This window comes from Aspergillus campestris (assembly GCF_002847485.1).
Source record: "Aspergillus campestris IBT 28561 chromosome Unknown P168scaffold_12, whole genome shotgun sequence".
NCBI lineage: Eukaryota > Fungi > Ascomycota > Eurotiomycetes > Eurotiales > Aspergillaceae > Aspergillus > Aspergillus campestris.
Genome location: NW_020194347.1, coordinates 902,719 through 919,290, shown reverse-complemented (window position 1 = coordinate 919,290; position 16,572 = coordinate 902,719). Strand labels below are relative to the sequence as shown.

The following is a 16,572-nucleotide window of genomic DNA, read 5'->3' as shown; positions in this document are numbered from 1 at the left end:
CATTCTTGTCGTGTATCAGTCTACATCTTTACTTTGAAGTTTCGGCTAGAACACCCGGGTGGTGAGCAGACCCAGAAGGGCGGCTCGCGTAAGGAACAGATGGCGTCTCTGCAGGGGAAGATCCAACCCGGCAACAAAGCTCAAGGGTACCTCAAGGAACGAGAGTTTGGTTATGTCCCCGACTATCTCTGGATTGCATCAATGATCACGGGGCAGTTGATGATTCATGCCTTTCATGACCCGAACATGCTGTCGATGACGACCTCGAATGCGATCCGGTTCGTATCGAGTCTCAGAGTGGCGATATACTGGGAACCCCATGACAGAGAGTAGCATCACTACTTAAACACGAGTGGCCCTAAAGCGGTACAGTGCTACAACATCGTCATTCTTCGATATCTATTCGGTGCTTCCAATACCTTTCTTCGATCGTCTGTTCCGGGGATCCCCGGCTGTTGTACATCTATATAGTTGATACTACATCCATCGTGCGCGCACACTAATCCACACAAAGACATACACGCATAACGCATATACAACATAAAGCATATACAACATAAAGCATATACAACATAAAGCATATACAACATAAAGCATACTTGATCCTGATCTTAGCCTTTTTGAGACACGTGCTCCAAAATGAAGCTCCCCTCGATAATACCTCGGAATAAGTTCGATGCTGGGCATTATCGAGACCAATCCGAGCAAGAGAAGGGTCCGGGCGAGATCGACACTCCTGTGCCTTTCGTAACATGGCGGACGTTGGCCCTGGGTGCGTTTATCTCGATTGGCGGTATCATCTTTGGGTATGATACTGGTCAGATTTCGGGGTTTCTTGAAATGCACGACTTCAAGAGGCGGTTCGGTCAACCCCAGGGCGACGGCACTTACAAATTCAACAATGTCCGGTCTGGTCTTATAGTTTCTTTGGTATGTTCTACACGCCCATATTGAATAACCACCCGAAGGATAGTCTTTGACTTTGAAGGACAGCTATCGATTGGTACATTGTTCGGTGCGTTGGTTGCAGGCCCCTTGGCTGATCGTATCGGCCGCAAATGGTCGATCGCCTTTTGGTGTATTATTCTCCACGTCGGTCTCATCATCCAAATATCCTCGCCCGCGCCCAAATGGTACCAGGTGATGATGGGGCGGTTCGTCACTGGTTTCGGAGTCGGGTCTTGCTCCTTGCTAGTTCCCATGTACCAAGGTGAGAGTGCGCCTCGGCAGGTTCGAGGTGCCATGGTCTGGTAAGTGTCTAGTTCGTCTCCTACGCGCTTCCCTCATCTGACTCGTTGTTCTCAAGTTCGTATCAGCTGTTCGTCACCCTCGGAATCTTCGTTGCCTACTGCATCAATTTCGGCACGGAAAGTATCGAAAACTCGGCTTCCTGGCGCATCCCTCTCGGGATCACTTTCCTCTGGGGCCTTGTCCTGGGCATTGGGATCATCTTCCTCCCGGAAAGCCCCCGCTATGACTACCGCCATGGGCGCATCGACCAGGCAAAGGACACCATGTCCAAACTGTACGGCGTCCCGTCGAACCACCGCGCAATCCAAGACGAGCTCGCGGAGATCAAGCAGCAGCTCGAAGCAGAAAGCGGAGCCAAGGGCGGCTGGCTCGGCTGGCTCGAGATGTTCCAGGGCCCTCGGATGAAGTACCGCATCTGTCTGGGGATCGTGCTGCAGGCGTTTCAGCAGTTGACCGGTGCCAACTACTTCTTCTACTACGGGACGGTCATCTTCAACGGCGCGGGTATCGAAAATACTTTCGTCACGCAGATGATCCTCGGCGGCGTCAACTTCGGTACGACCTTTGGGGGTCTGTACATCATTGAACACTTTGGACGGCGCAAGTCGCTCATCACCGGTGGGATCTGGATGTTCATCTGCTTCATGGTGTTTGCATCTATCGGTCACTTCTCTCTGGATATCAAGAACCCGCCGGCGACTCCCGGAGCCGGAAAGGCAATGGTGGTGTTTGCCTGTCTGTTCATCACGTACGTTATCCCTTGTCCCTCACCCCACAAATCACCAGGTTAAGCCTGGAATGTCTAAATATCCCTCTGCTAACGCAAATAACCACGCACAGCGGCTTCGCCACAACCTGGGGCCCAATGGTGTGGGCAATCGTCGCCGAGCTCTACCCATCACGGTACCGTGCGCGCGCAATGGCGCTAGCAACAGCCTCCAACTGGCTCTGGAACTTCCTCATCGGCTTCTTCACGCCGTTCATAACAGGGGATATCGACTTCGCGTACGGGTACGTCTTCGCAGGGTGTCTGTTCTTCGCGGTGCTGGTCGTCTACTTCTGCGTCATCGAGGGCAAGGGCAAGACGCTCGAGGAAATGGACATGATGTACGTCATGCACGTGCCGCCCTGGAAGAGCAGCAAGTGGGTGCCTCCTGCGCCGGAGGAGCGCGTGACGACGGGGCATCTGCTCGACCAGAGGATGGCGCAGGGGTATTCCCAGGATGAGGATACGAATAAGCGGAATAGTGAGGGGAATCAGCATATTGATGATCCTTCTGCGCCGGGTCCGTCAGCGTGAGGGTTGGTTTGATTGAACTAGTTATTGCCTTGCATATCTTTTCTGGGCAATTTTTGTGGATATTGGATCAGTAAACAGATTTTGCTTTTTTCTGTTCCCCTTTTCTTGTTCTGCCCTTGCGTTTCCATATGTGTCTTTGAAATTTGCTGTTTTCAATGGGAACACCATCTGTATATGGAGTTTTGTCTTTCACCCTTTCTATGTACTCCACGAAGAGAACCTTCCAGTTCTGCAAAAGACACTGTGACTTATACTATACTATTCTGATAGAATGTTTATAGCACGATGAGCAAGTATCAAAGGCAAGTCTCAAGGAAATAGTAATGATTAGTAACAAACAAGATAATGATAATTTGTTGGTCACGATGCCATGCCACGCCACCATGTACTGATACTTGTCAAAAAAAGTAAAAACAAAGGATAGCTACAAATAAGAAACCTATATCATCTCGCTGCTGCACATTGGTGTTTCCGACAATTTCTTTAAAAGTTTGGCTAATCAACCAACAGTGAGAGCCCGCGCAGCAGCATTCATAGACAGGAAAAAGAGTCAAATATTCACCAGGAATAAGGACAATAGAAGAATCAAACTAACAAGCGACTAGCGCTGGAGACAAAGACAAAGCACGCATTCGGGGACGGTCTCACTGCACGTCATCTAAACTGGGCCGAGCCCGCCACAGCCCTGATAGTCGATTCGTGCCGGTGGATCCGTGGATGGAATGATCACATGGGATGACCTTGCAGGACTCCAAAAAGTGTGAATCAAAGATGTTGTACGCATACCTGAATATAAGCGCCGAATACTTTGGTTTTCCCACCCATCATCCTTCTACCCTCGAACTTCTTTTTTTCAACTGCATCTTTTCCGTATAGAAGGTAGAACCGATAAATATAAGAACAGAAAGAGCAGTCAAAAAGAGAAAAAACACCGAAGCCTGCATTGGGGAGGAAAGAAAAGAAAGGGGACAGAAGAAAAGGAAAAAGAAAAGAACAGGGGCAGAGTTCAGTCCATAAAGTCACCCCGTAGGATCTTCTCTTGGAAGAAATCGGGTTTGTTCTGTTTGGGCTGCTTCGGCACCTCTCGGATGGGTTGCTCCATCGAGGCAATGGACGCAGCCCGCTGATGATGGGTTTGTCGACCCGAATTGGACGCCTGGTGGTTTGGAGGCGCGGTGGGAGAGATGCCTCCGATGGATGGGGCACGCTCCGCCCGGGAGCGTAGGGCTTCCGACCAATTGAAGCCCTCACCTAATGGTCGCCGTGACACGTTAGAAGGCTTGTTCTGGGGTAAATCATGACCTGTACTTGTAGGAAATACCCCAGATGGCCGACGGGGAGTACCGCTGGCCGATGAAGTACTTCCACGCGCACCAGGTAGGGAGGATGCGGGGGAGGGATATGTACCGCTGCCTATACTTCCTCCACGAACATCCCGTAGCGCTTGGGTGCCAAAAGAGACCCGTCGAGCGAAAGGGGAACTCGGAGTAGCTTGAGAAACTCCGTGTTCATTATCCTCCACGAGAGCCTCATCGATATTGGACGGCTGAGAACCGGCCGAGCTGGACACACTGCCCTGTCGCAGATGCCGCGGTCCAAATGTAGATGGCTGTGTTGGTGAACCGGAGAGGCCCAAGGTAGTGATGGAGAGTCTCCGACCGTGATTAGCCTGAGCGTTGGCCGCGGCGTTGGTCATGGACGCTGGGGTGCCTGTGTTGCCCATTGGGCCACTAGATTTGGAGAGGTAGTCGGCAAAGCCAGTGCCGGTGGCCAGGGAAGCCCGACGGGGACGGGCGGATGAGGGGGGAACCGAGATGGGAGAAGAAGAGCGGTCGTTGGACATGATACTGGACACGAGAGAAAAGGGGAATCGAGGGGAATCACCGCACAGTCGATGTACGGAGAAAGATTTTGGGAAAGGTGTCGACAGCTCCGTGTTTCTAAGACGAGCGAGAACGGTGCGACGTGAAATGACGGATGGAGAGCGGGTTGATGGAAATGGGTTGAGGGTCGGAGTTTGGAGAAGATGTCTAGCAGACTAAACTTCAGAGAATGCTATTAGGGTGACGTTCAATCAGTCCTGCCGTGTCGAGAGATTAACGGGAAGGACAGTCGAGAAGATCGGCGTCGAGTATTGAGAAAGGGAATTCCACCTGTATGATCAAAAAACGGACGTTAGTCAGAATTGACGATTCAAGTGCGAGGCACACTCGACGGTGAATTCTGTCCCCCTCTTCGTTACGCTTTCCTGCCCTCTATACAATGGAAGTGTGTTCGCTGTCCAGAAGCCCCGTCGATGGGAAACTCACTAGATTCGGATAAATGCAATGTGAAGGACAGAGAGATTGGGTGGAGAAGCAGGCATTGAGGAAAGTCCCCGCGGTTTTATAAGGATATGCAGATCCGATAGGATGGGAGGGTGATGAAATGGACAGACTTGGTGGCGTGGGAATTGAAAGCTACTCACTGGATCAGAGGCCAGTTCCCTGGGTTTGACCTGGGGAAACCTTAGTTGGGCTTCCCCGACACTATTCTAAACTGAATTGGTGGGGGGTGATTGAAGCTCGAAAGGTATCGAGGAGGAGGAAGGAAGTGGAGTGTAGAAAAGAAGAAGAATGAGAAGAGAAGACGAGGGGGAAGGAGTAGAAGAGAGAAAGAGAAAGAGAGAGGAGAGAAGAAAGATGCAGGCGAGAGAGAGAGAGAGAGAGAGAGAGTGGGGAAGATCGGTGGATTGGTGGGGAGTTTAGTTCGGTGTGGGCGATGAGCTTGACTGCAATTGACTCGTACCGTCCAGTATGATATCATATGATTCGGATGATACCTCCACCTAAAGAGGCGTACGGTATGGTAATTACCCCACAGGCGACGTTACCGTTTGCCGATCAGCGGGCCGGAAGGAGTCTAGCCTGAGGCCGATCAGGCCATCACTTTATAGAGAGCTCAAGATGGTCACGATGGTCTGCAAGACACGATATGGAAAGACCCATTCCAGGCTGCAGTCCGGGTTTCCCTCTTGACAGCTGTGACATGTTCCAGGTGTCCGACGAAACCTTGACGACTCTCTTCAACACCGCACCGGCTCTCCATTCGTATGAAGGGACACGCATTGTGCGCGTGTCACACACGTTAGTCCTCAAGGGCGGTATAGGTGCACGCCCCATCAGAGGCCAACATCCTCAACCTGATCGCCGAATATGACGGATCAGAAACGATCCAAGTGCCCAAGGTCTACCGGGTTCTCAATATTGAACCAGATGAGATATACGGTTACAAATGCATCATCCTGATGGACTTCATCGATGGCGTTTCAGTCGAGCAATGCTGGGGTGATATAAAACAATCAGAGCGCATGCATATTATCTCTCAGGTGGCTTCAATGATCTCTATTCTGCGCTCTATTCCCCTATCTCAAGAGCAACAGGACCAGCCTGGCCCCGTGGGTGGCCAAGGTTGTGTAGCTCTCGGGTACTGGTTTACCGATATTGGAGCCGGTCCGTTCAGGTCAAAGGAGCATATGGAAGCCTGGTTCAACCGCCGGCTGGACATCACCAAGAAATTCCACCAGGCGCCCAATGATGCCCCGTTGTTTCACTTTGACAGACTGGTTCTCACTCACTTGGATATCGCGCCTCGCAACTTGATCGTAGGCTCGGATAGAACGGTGTGGTTGATTGATTGGGGCGACGCGGGGATATACCCTGATGGGTTTGAGATCGCCTCACTCAAAGCGCGGAGATCTGAGTTGCCCGAGTATACTGACATGCTACTTGAGATACTTTCCTCTATGATCCCGGGGCATGAGGAGCTATCCCAGCAGCTCAGGTCGATTGCATTTGCGTTGACTACGGGCCAGTGGCTGGGGAGGGAAAGGTTGGACTGGGGTCAAATTTAGTCTTGCAGTCGAACATGAATGGATCTTGATATACATCCCGTCATCCCGGTGGCCGATAATCACCCTCTCTTCTCGGTTCTGGAAGAAGGACGTCGCCGAGACCCTCAAGTCTGGCTACTTCCGCCGCTACGGTGATGTCTGGTGGGAACTCCAACCAAGGCTGTCCGGTAAACACCCTCGAAGTATTTTGTAAAATTCCATGGGGAGATCAAATTTCTAGTTGTTCTAACTCATCGTCTTTGATGGCAGCTCCCCCGGATCATGCGTGCTCTGTAACATTGAGTCTTCCAGATCTCTCCGCCTCACATGCAACATCCTAGCAGTCAGAGCCATTCAAGCGACCCGGCCTAGAGGAATTCTGGCAGGATGCACCGTAAGCTCGTACAAAATCGAAACGAGAGATGCGATTTACTGCACATGCGCAGCCGAACGGGCCCCTAATGAAAACGACCATATCAATTAGGCAAAACAGAGTGAAACAGTCCAAGAAGTCTCTCCCCAACAGTCGACTCAATCTCAGTCCCATCTCGAGCGACCTTCACATCCCGATTCCCATTCCAAGGGTTCCGCAACCCCCGCGTGCGATGGAAAGGCACTCGTTCGGCGGAGAGCCACTGAATCCGGAACGGTCTCCCAATGGACTGGACCTCGACGCCCTCCGGCCCTGGCGATTCGTCGTCGGCAGCGTCGTCGACCCCTGCTTCCTTTCGCTCTTCTTCTTCCTCCGGCTCGCCCTCGGACGAGTCAGCTTCCCAAAAGACCGTTCCCCGGCCTAGGTCTCGGATGATCCGCCCGGATGGGGCGAAGGTCGTTGCCGGTGTGGCGGTCTGGTTCAGCACCTCTGACCCCGGTACACTCTGTCGCGGTCGGAACGGCACCTGGAGGGTCGGATCGCCGTTCTCCTGGATCGGCGACATCATCCGCGCGTATCCGTAGTATTCGCCTGACTTGTTGGCCGAGAAAATCAGATAGACGTTGTCTGCGGTCTACGGGATTGGTCAGCGCGAGGCCGACTGTGGTTGCAAGTAGCCTATCCAGGAACAGTGCGTAGCTCACCTGAAAAGCTTGGTTCAGAACACCTTCATTCTGTACCTGCGTCGCCCAGATGCCACTGTGACGGCTAGCTTCGAGGTCGTCCACCGTCAGGCTCTTCACGATGAAGTACCTGTGAGCCACTCGCTCAGACTCGGAGCCATCACCCCCGGCCCTCACCCGACCGATGTCGTCCACAGCTTGATCTTTCGTAGAGGGTGAGCGGACCAAGCCGTTTGTGGCACTGGAACGAGCGGTCGGGGAGCCATCGCCCCGGCGCGGTCGACAGACAAGGCGAGCGCCCTGGAATTTGGAGTCATGGATCCTCGATAAGGCCGCCATACAGGCTGCCTCCGTTCTGTAATTGACAAAGGCGCAGTTGCTCTTTGATATGAGGAAGACACTCTCCACATGTTCCTTCGTCTCCCGCGCAAAGAATTCCTTGAGATCAGTGATGCTCGCCCCGGAAGGTAGATTCCCCACCCATAGAGCGTGACCGGATTGCTTGGGCTTCCTAGGGGAGCCTTTGCGTGCCAAAGACCCGGTAGTGCCCGGGGATACTGCGGGAGAACCTGGAACCTTCAAAGTTAGCGGCTCGAAATAGCAAGATATCTTGATTCTGCTGTCGCTACTTCTGCGTTCGTATTTTCTGTCGCACCAGGAGCAGAAAGCTTGTCCTTGGCCTACCTGGTGACGATGATTGTATTCTGGACCCCAGCGGGGTCGATCCGTCGACGATGGTCTTCAAAACGTCGTACTCCGGGCTCGGGGCGCGCTGCCCCTCTCTTTCCGGCGATGGAGATGGGGTTTCACTGACGTGATCCTGTGAGTTGCGGTGGTGAAGATCTGGTTGCGGCATGGAAGCAAGGTGCGGATATGCGGGATTGTATCCGCTGGAGGCCATGCACGGCTGGGCGGGATGATAAGTAGACTGGTAACCAGCTTCCGGGTGAGCAAACGGGGCTGAGGGTGAGTGGACGGAGGTTCCATGTTGGAAATGCGTGCTCTGGTGTTGGTGCTGACTGTAAGAGGTATAACTCTGGGTCACCTGTGGGCCGTACGCCGACATTTCGCCCGCGATAGGCTCTCCGGAGAACGACGGCATTGGTAGCATGGGATATACCATGCTCTGCGGATGGACAGAAGGAATCATGTGCTGCTGTCCGCACCGCTGATCGTAAAAGAGAAGGCCGCAGGGGTAGCTAGGCAGCGCCGACATCATATCGCTCGTGTTCCAAGGTGACGGCGAAGGCCTACGGTCTTGGTGGGCCATGTATACATGGGAAGGCACATTGTTCCGTCTGAGACCCGTCTGACGCAAGGATTTGGTACCTACTAGAGTCCCACGGTATTCCTCAGCATGAAGTTCAATTATTACACTAGAGCAGAGGTCTGACCAAGGGTCTGACGAGCAACAGACTTACCAGACGATTGAGGGGCCTTTGTTGAACTGCGATTTGCTCTGGACGATGCCGGCTCCTTGCCTCGTGGGGCTTCTACCACCAGCAGCGGTTGTCCCGAGTACGCGTTCTCCATGGCCTTTGTCTCAAATGACTAGTCCTCTCTACAATAGTTTCCTCGACAGTTAGTGGCGAGTTGATGACCAGACACTTCCAACCAAGCTGGACGGATGCCAGAGGAACATACCTACTCAAATCCAACGTGGGAAGCGGGCTTCTGTCGAGTAAAAGATGTTAAAACCCAATCGATTGCCCCGCCAAGCAGAGACCATAGAACAAAGCTTTCCCGCGCAGAGTACGAAACCACCAGTCAAACTACTGTTGCAAATCTTCTGGGACTTTCTGCTGGAAGGGAAGCCTGAAGAGTGCCACCCCGCTTGCTTCCGACGGAACAAAGCAAGCCCTGTCTGGATGGACCGAGCGCTTGCCTCTTGTTAATCACGGTTGTGAGCAAGAGGGTCCTCACCAGAATGTATCAAAACTGGCCGATGTGATAGAACAGTCGCTTGTGATGTTGGTAGGTATATAGGTCGAGTTTGTCCGCCTGGCACTTTGAGTCCTTGGTATCCGTTGTTTATGCATCCAATATCTCTGCTCTCGTGTTGCCTTTCTCTGACTTTTCTTCCTCCCTTCTTTCCTCCTCTCTCTTGAGTTGGATGACCTTATCCAGCAACCCCAACTGACTGGATCAGTGGGTTGACTGTAAGGCTGTGGAAGCCCCAAGAGTCTGCTAGATACCTCTCTGGGGCCACCGATGGCAATGATCAAAGCAGCAGATATAGTGTAGCAAACGAGTCGTGTCCACTGAGATCTGCGGCGCCAAAAAGGTAAGAGAAAGACAATCAACAGAAGATGAAGTGGCAAGCCAGTAAGCATATAAATATCAAACTATATAACGGTGCCTTCTGGTCCCGAGAAAGCTTCCCCCCCCCCCACACCATGCTATTCCTTTTCCTTCTTTAGATTTCCCTTTTTTTCCTTTTCCATAAATAACGAGATCATTCCCCCCGACGTCAGTAAGAGGGGCTCGGGGCGGGGGGTGGGGAGGAAAGCAGAAAAATAAAAATAAAAAAAGCAAACCGCCCATAAAAAGAAGACAGAAACAGCAGCAGCCCACATCATCAACAGCATCAACGGTGGGGTCTCATTCTCTTGTCTTTAAATGGTTGACCAACCGTTAGTCTCCTCGACCCCTGGCGTCGGGCGTGATCCATGGATTAGAATCTCGGCGGTCCTAGCGAAACCAACGAGGGTAAGATGGGTGGATCAGCATCAGGTGCACCTGGAGGAGGGTCATGATAGACACCGTGGCGGGTAATGATGTAGATGGAGATGAAGATCAGGGCCCTAGCGTGGTGGCGAAAAGGGAAAAAAGAAACAGACACCGCACCAGTCCGGTAAGGCTCGGACTAGTGGTATCGAGTGCCTCAGGCCCTGTCGTGATGACTGCGCATCACGGGCCATGGTTGGGTGTTCGAACATGGCGTGAGACCACTGCGTTCCACCACTATGCAGTAGGGACTGGATGCATTGATTGATCAAAGCATTGTCCGAGGAGATCTGTTGACTTGCAGTTGATCTGTTGAAGATTCCCACTGGTACCTACCTATATTCGCCACCCTCGAATTCTTCCCTAGAAGACTTGAGTAATGAGGCCCTTCCATTTGGCAGGCACTGAAGCACACTCTCCAGGGACTCCACAGGAACCACTAAGATACAGAGGAAAAAGCCCAGACGGGATGGGATACCGCCAATGACAAAGACCCATGTCCTGCAGTGGAGATGGCGGACCACAAAAAAGCCAATGGGAAGAACCAGACGCTGTTTATTCATGAACTTGACACTCGGCTCGGTGCGTATCCGACTGTCTGGGCGTTCTGAGTAAGTCCGTTACTTAAACTTAAAAAGATCCCCTTTGTCTCTACTCTCGCCTCTGGATATGACTGTCGAGAATTTTCTGCGATTGGATCAGTCGATCCAAAGAATCATATACAGTCAGTCTCATGTGGTTGACGAGGACCTCGGTACTGAAGGTGAGAAGCTTCGAGAGAACTCCTTCATCGACCCATGTCGGAGGAGATCAATGACATCATGGCGCGCCTTCTTTTTCCTCATTGGGCGATGACGATGTCAGTGGCTTCCCACCGGAGATTGGACACGAACCCACTTCCCTATCATCATGATGGAAAATATAAGCGACAGGAGATCCAATGCTGTCATTGCAAACCAACGAAGTGGGGTCACACGAGAGAGCTAGAGATACTGAGATCATTCTCACTCGTCATATATAGAGTCCCAAACAGACTGGTCCACCTACGAATGGAATACCAGAATTAGTCTACCAGACGGAGTAGGCGAATATATGTCAATTAATAGTAAATGGGTCTCAAAGCTCCCGCTGGCCGCTGGCCTCATCTATCCGTCGTCAACACCCGTACCAGCCCAGTCATAACGGATCATGTCAAAGCAAACAATTAATGGCAATCGTCAATTGCCAGCGTACAGATGAATTCGGGCACAAGCCAGATTAATACACAAAACAAAAAAAAAAAAAAAAAAAAAAAAAAAAATGAAGAAGAAAAAAGTAAGAAGAAAAGCGTGACAGGGCTCGTAAAGTGGAGGACATCTTGTCAGGCCAAAACGTGCCTCGGCTTCCATGATATAACTGCAGTGCGAGTAGATCCGCAGCCTCTTGGGGAGAGGTGCAGCGGGATGATAAACGGCCAGGAACCAATTAAACGGCAACAGGAATGATAGAAGAGTATAAACAAGGGGGAAGAGGAGAAGGAGGGGGGTGCAGTATGGAGGCCGACGCAGATCGAATCTGCAGAGCCGGCCGGCTGACCCTGGACAACAGTCAGCATCCTGGGGGCATGAGGCATCCGAGCCCCAGGATCTGACTAGGTATAATTACTATGATAGAATTTCGCAAAGTGAAGGGGAGACGAAGGGGACACGAAGAGGAAGAGGGTGCGGATACGGTGAAAGAACCCCATGTGGAAGTTCAGGCATCCCGGAACAGAGGCGCCGGGTCAACTCTTATCGGTCAATGCCAAGGGAGGCGACCTTCCCTGCGAACCGGGCCCCCGCGCTCCCGCGTTTATGTAATTTCTCGCGCTCCTTGGTGTCCAAGGAGCTTGGTGCTTGCGATGAGGCGGGATTGTCATTCCCTGTCCCTCGAATAGTCGGCAGCGACCCGACTCCGTCGGCCGGGGATTTTCCAGAACCAGATGCGGCAGGACTGGTAAAGGCAGCGATTCGTGCGGTCCGCTGGCTGAGATATAGCTGCGCGGCGGATGAGAGGGGGATAGGTGGAGGATCGGATGGGATTTCCGCTCCGTTCTGGACGAGGAGTTCGGCAATGGGGAATGGGATTGCTTTCGCTGAAGGAGCGGTGGTAGGCCTAGATGGTGGAGTTGAGGCCGACGCCGGGGAAGCCGGATCGGCTGCGGCGAGAGCGAGGAAAACGGCATGTGTGCTACGTGAACGATCGGTCACATTCACATTTGCACCTAGGGCGATGCCATAGAGAACGCCTTGGATATCATTCCGCTTGATTGACGCAAGGAGCGTTTCATCCGAGGACGAGAACCGGGACAACGGGGAAGGCAATTGTTCGACGTAGGCCCGATCGCTATATTTGGCCGTAATAAACCGGAGTCGCTGTTCCCGGGTAGAAGACGCAACGGGCTTCTGGGAGTGATCCAGTGTGGCCTCCCAGACCATATTGCTGACGCGGTTGCCGATCTGCAGTAGAATCTCGACGATGTCGTTGGAGAAGGAATTCACATCCAGGGTGAGTGACCGAACCTTGGAGATATGCGTACCAAGAGAGCGATGGATACCGCTGCACTCAATACACAAAACGATCCCCAGATTGATGGATACCCACTCAACTTTGGACACGGATCCGCAGTCGGCACACCAGTTGTTGCCTTGGTCGGCATCCCGGACCGTTTGCAGGAGCTTAGAGGGATTCTCCTCGTAATTGCTGTCATCGCCGCGGACGTAACTCGGCCGTGCCCCTACTGTCGTGCGGCGAGTAACAGTATTGGCCTGTCCCGTCGGATTCGGATGCTGGCCCGAGTACGACGAGCTTTTCCCGGTCAAAACAGACCCAATATCACGACGGAGTGATGAGCTATCATTGCCAGACGAAATGGGTGGAGAAGGCATGCCACGGCCTTCGACGGCGCTTTGGAGGGCATTGTTGATGGCTCTGATCCAATTGGTCATATCCTCCCCAGAAGTCGCTTGGTAGATGCGTTTGTACTGGGGCGTAATCACTTCGAAACAAAACCGCCGCTCCGCATTCCGGGCCTCACGAACGGAGGCCATGCGCAAATCGATCGGATCCATATGTAAATCTAACTTCTGTTTCCAATTGCTGTATTCCGAGAGCTTTCCCTGGTCCAACACGATCCAGAATCTGCAAATTATGAGCATCGCATGTCGGAGAAGAGGCGGGCAACGGAGGAGGGATGGGAAGCAGAAAAGACGGTTGTGCTTGTACTTACTTATGCCAAGCCTGTTTGTTAATGCCCTTGGGATCAATATGGGATCCTGGCCGAGACAGCGCCCATAGTAATCCTTCCTTCCTCTGTTGACCTATCATATACTTAGCTTTTCACACTTGAGCTCTACCACGGAACACACATTGTTCACGGGAATAACGTACCTGATGGATTGGCTGTTGACGGGACGGCGGAAGCCCCTGCCGAGGTGTTCATAGCTGACGTATTCGCTTGGGCAGACAATGAAGACGTATTGCTGTTCACATTCCGCAATTGCGATCCTGTGCTGTCTGCGCGGCCCAGTTCACCATCCGAATGCTGGTTCCCATTACCGCTAGAGACCGGCGCCGATGTGACATTTGCGGTCGTCAAGGAATCGGGCTCCATGTACGTGTTGCTACTCTTTTCGAGTGCGCGCCGCTTCTCTTCCCTTTCTGTCCTCTGGAATTGGAACTCCTTGTCGGCCTGGCCGACCTCATGGATAAGGGCATCGAGCTGCGGCGTCATATCGTCCACCTGTTTGGCCGCCGTGAGGAAACTCTGCGCCTGCGTACTTGCGTATTTAGTTAGGTGCGACAGGACCTCTTGCTCCTTGCGGCCGCCATGGAGATCTTGCATGAATGACGAATAGTCAAACCGCCTGAGTTCGAAATTCCGCCGCTTGGTCTGGTATTTCGAATCGCTCTCTGCGCGCTTCTTCTCCTTGAGCGAATCTTGACGCTGTCCGAGATAGCGGCTGACATAGGCGTAATAGTCCCTGCTTTCCTCTTCAAACTCCTTTTTCTTGGCCTCCGCCTGTTTGATGTCGTTGTTGTAGAGTTTTACTAATGGCTCAATGACAAGCCTTTGGAGCTGGACATTGTTGAGCCTTTCATAGTTCAGAATCTGCCGAGCGATCTTCTCGAAATAGTGATCGAGTGCGGGCTGGATGGCATTCGCGTTAGAAGACGACGCATCATTCAGTGCAGACAAGAACGCCTCCACGGCATCGTTACACGCATTCTGGGCTTGCTGGGCGGCCTCTGCCTTTTTCAGAACCTTCTTCATTTTGGTGCGCATGTTCCCGGTCTTTTGCTCTAATGCTTTCATGGTCGCCCGGAAAAGAGGGCCATCCTCAACCACACTCATGTCCTCCCCAGGCCGTGAATGGGGCAGGTCGACTTTCACTGGCTGCGGAGGCAGTATCGACTGGGGAGGCTCGCTGGTATCGGGCGATACCCCGGGAAGAACCTGAGTGCTAGACGTCGCATCCGCATCGCTGGAGTGGGAGAGAACCGATTGCGACGAAGGTATGCGGTTTCGAGGCGGGAGAGTGATTTCTAGATTCGGCGAGGAGATCTGAGGGCTCGGTAACGGGCGCACGGTGTTTTGCACCCAGAACGAAAAGTGCGCAAGGGTGTTGAGTCGGTTCGCTCGCTGATCATAGTCCAAGAGGCTGCAGCTATTCCTCCAGCCGCCCCCTTTCTCTTCCGTCGGCTTGGGAGGTTTCCACCTCCAGGTCCAATCAAACTGGACTGACGGGCTGCCATTTGTCGAGTAATCGCCTATCAGCTGGACGTTGGAGTTGTTTTGCAGGTTCGGATTAGCATGGAATTCCCTCGTGATCAGATTATCCAGCTCTTTCGAGTTAGGGGCATGAGCGAACGTCAGCCCCGTGAGCGCAGTATCCGCCACCTCTGGCAGTGAAGTCGAGACCCCGTTGACCGTGGAATTCGTCACATTTCCGCTTTGTGTCTGCCTTAACACGAAGGTGAATTTGAACTCGAGGTCCTCTTCGTTGGACAGGCGTAAAAGGAATGTCGGCGTTTGGGCGGAAGGCGAGAGATCAGGATCCTGCGACAGAAGTGGCGGGGTTAGTGGGACGATACAACGTATTTCTTTTTCTTTTTCTTTTTTTTTTTTTGCTGATAGTATCCGTGGCCATACCTGGATGTACTCGATCGGACTCTCGTCGCCAACCTCCCGTTTGGCCGTGTACCTCGCTGCGGGGAATGCGTTCGGCACGATATTTAGTAACACTCGACCCCTCCCGTTCGTGACCACCGCGGATGCGATCGTGCCTATTGCAAATCAAATGTATCAGTTCATTGCTCGCGACCAGGCGACAAGGGATTTGGGGCGAAGCCGCCCGGCGCGCTAGGCTGAGACATACACCTCGACTGGTCCTTGAAATAAAGGCTCCCGGCGTCATCGACGCGACTACCGACAATCCCCATGGTGGAAAAAAACTAAGGATTTATTGAGTCACTGCTCAGACGAGACAGTCCGGGGAGGAAACGGGGACAGGTGGAGGTAATCATCGACGGTTTGCGCGCCCACTGTCGGATAAGAAGAGGTGGGATTGGAAGGACGATAAGCGTAACGGGCGGGTGGTCATCCAGCATGCATCCGGGACCTGTAACTGCACAGTGCCGACGATGCGTGAAACGGATGAAGAAGACACGCAGGCGAGACCAAGTCCTGACAAGAACAGATGATCTCCAGAGGAAAAGGAGGGCGAGCGAGTAAAGAATATATTAAGAAGGAAAGAAAAAAAATGTTGATTGGAGAGAGGGGGGGCGGATCGTTATCTCAAAGGCCAACCACCGACCAGGTCGGAAAGACCAGAGACAAAACCACTGGCTGGAGAAGAGATTGGATGGTGAAGGGGAGGTTGATGAGAGGAGAAAGGAGAGGAGTTTGGGGCGGGAAGTGGTGGAGTGAGGGACAGGGTTGACTAGTTAGTAGGTTGGTGAACTGATGATTAAAGGTGGATGAGGAGAAGGAGGAGAGGAGAGGAGGAGGAGGAGCAGCTAAACTACCTTAGTAGCTGGTCACCCGCGCGGTGGTAAAGTTACTTACTAGTGAGGAGTGGGTAAGTATGGAGGTCGTGCTGTCTCTACACAGGGTAGAGAATAGAGGTTGAATATGATCACGAGTCACCATGAAGCTGATGAGTATTCTATGGTTGATTGATTTAATTTATTGTTTGTTCAATACTACTGATCGGTTTGTTTCCGGACACGTGCGACGGAAGAATGCAGGTATTTGCCGTCTCTATCCCGATCAAGAACTAACTGATCAATCATCTACCATGTCTACAACAGACCCTTCTAATATTCTCAATGGGATACTAAGACGTAG

At 52.4% G+C, this 16,572-nt stretch overlaps 7 protein-coding genes across 7 annotated transcripts; 2 read left to right on the top strand and 5 right to left on the bottom strand.

Moving 5' to 3' along the window:
- Positions 1 to 639: 639 nt before the first annotated feature.
- Positions 640 to 2,551, top strand: P168DRAFT_242704 (sugar porter family MFS transporter; the record flags this gene model as incomplete). Its single annotated transcript, XM_024833816.1, has 4 exons — positions 640 to 930; positions 994 to 1,250; positions 1,307 to 1,999; positions 2,092 to 2,551. The coding sequence occupies 4 exons, from the start codon at positions 640 to 642 to the stop codon at positions 2,549 to 2,551; spliced, it is 1,701 nt and encodes a 566-aa protein (XP_024689912.1).
- A 1,006-nt stretch (positions 2,552 to 3,557) lies between these two features.
- P168DRAFT_284833 (uncharacterized protein) lies at positions 3,558 to 4,394 on the bottom strand (the record flags this gene model as incomplete). Its single annotated transcript, XM_024836158.1, has 1 exon — positions 3,558 to 4,394. The coding sequence occupies one exon, from the start codon at positions 4,392 to 4,394 to the stop codon at positions 3,558 to 3,560; it is 837 nt and encodes a 278-aa protein (XP_024689911.1).
- A 1,130-nt stretch (positions 4,395 to 5,524) lies between these two features.
- On the top strand, positions 5,525 to 6,443 carry P168DRAFT_284832 (uncharacterized protein; the record flags this gene model as incomplete). The annotated part of the gene is made up of 2 exons (XM_024836157.1): positions 5,525 to 5,659; positions 5,700 to 6,443. The coding sequence occupies 2 exons, from the start codon at positions 5,525 to 5,527 to the stop codon at positions 6,441 to 6,443; spliced, it is 879 nt and encodes a 292-aa protein (XP_024689910.1).
- Positions 6,444 to 6,898: 455 nt separating this feature from the next.
- P168DRAFT_242218 (putative YT521-B-like splicing factor) lies at positions 6,899 to 8,039 on the bottom strand (the record flags this gene model as incomplete). The annotated part of the gene is made up of 2 exons (XM_024833790.1): positions 6,899 to 7,429; positions 7,500 to 8,039. Coding segments are annotated over 2 exons (1,071 nt in total), but the record flags the coding sequence as incomplete, so codon positions are not given.
- Positions 7,940 to 8,943, bottom strand: P168DRAFT_62000 (uncharacterized protein). The gene is made up of 3 exons (XM_024842063.1): positions 8,900 to 8,943; positions 8,163 to 8,829; positions 7,940 to 8,103 (listed from the first exon to the last, which is right to left on the bottom strand). Exons 2-3 carry the CDS (start codon positions 8,746 to 8,748, stop codon positions 8,063 to 8,065), a joined length of 627 nt encoding a protein of 208 aa, XP_024689908.1. The 5' UTR covers positions 8,749 to 8,829; positions 8,900 to 8,943; the 3' UTR covers positions 7,940 to 8,062.
- On the bottom strand, positions 8,889 to 10,174 carry P168DRAFT_62086 (uncharacterized protein). Its single transcript, XM_024842064.1, has 3 exons — positions 9,402 to 10,174; positions 9,127 to 9,216; positions 8,889 to 9,039 (listed from the first exon to the last, which is right to left on the bottom strand). Exons 1-3 carry the CDS (start codon positions 9,809 to 9,811, stop codon positions 9,030 to 9,032), a joined length of 510 nt encoding a protein of 169 aa, XP_024689907.1. The 5' UTR covers positions 9,812 to 10,174; the 3' UTR covers positions 8,889 to 9,029.
- A 1,332-nt stretch (positions 10,175 to 11,506) lies between these two features.
- P168DRAFT_259232 (putative ARF GTPase activator (Csx2)) lies at positions 11,507 to 15,665 on the bottom strand (the record flags this gene model as incomplete). The annotated part of the gene is made up of 5 exons (XM_024834624.1): positions 11,507 to 13,364; positions 13,453 to 13,543; positions 13,614 to 15,282; positions 15,376 to 15,509; positions 15,602 to 15,665. The coding sequence occupies 5 exons, from the start codon at positions 15,663 to 15,665 to the stop codon at positions 11,975 to 11,977; spliced, it is 3,348 nt and encodes a 1,115-aa protein (XP_024689906.1). The 3' UTR covers positions 11,507 to 11,974.
- Positions 15,666 to 16,572: the final 907 nt, after the last annotated feature.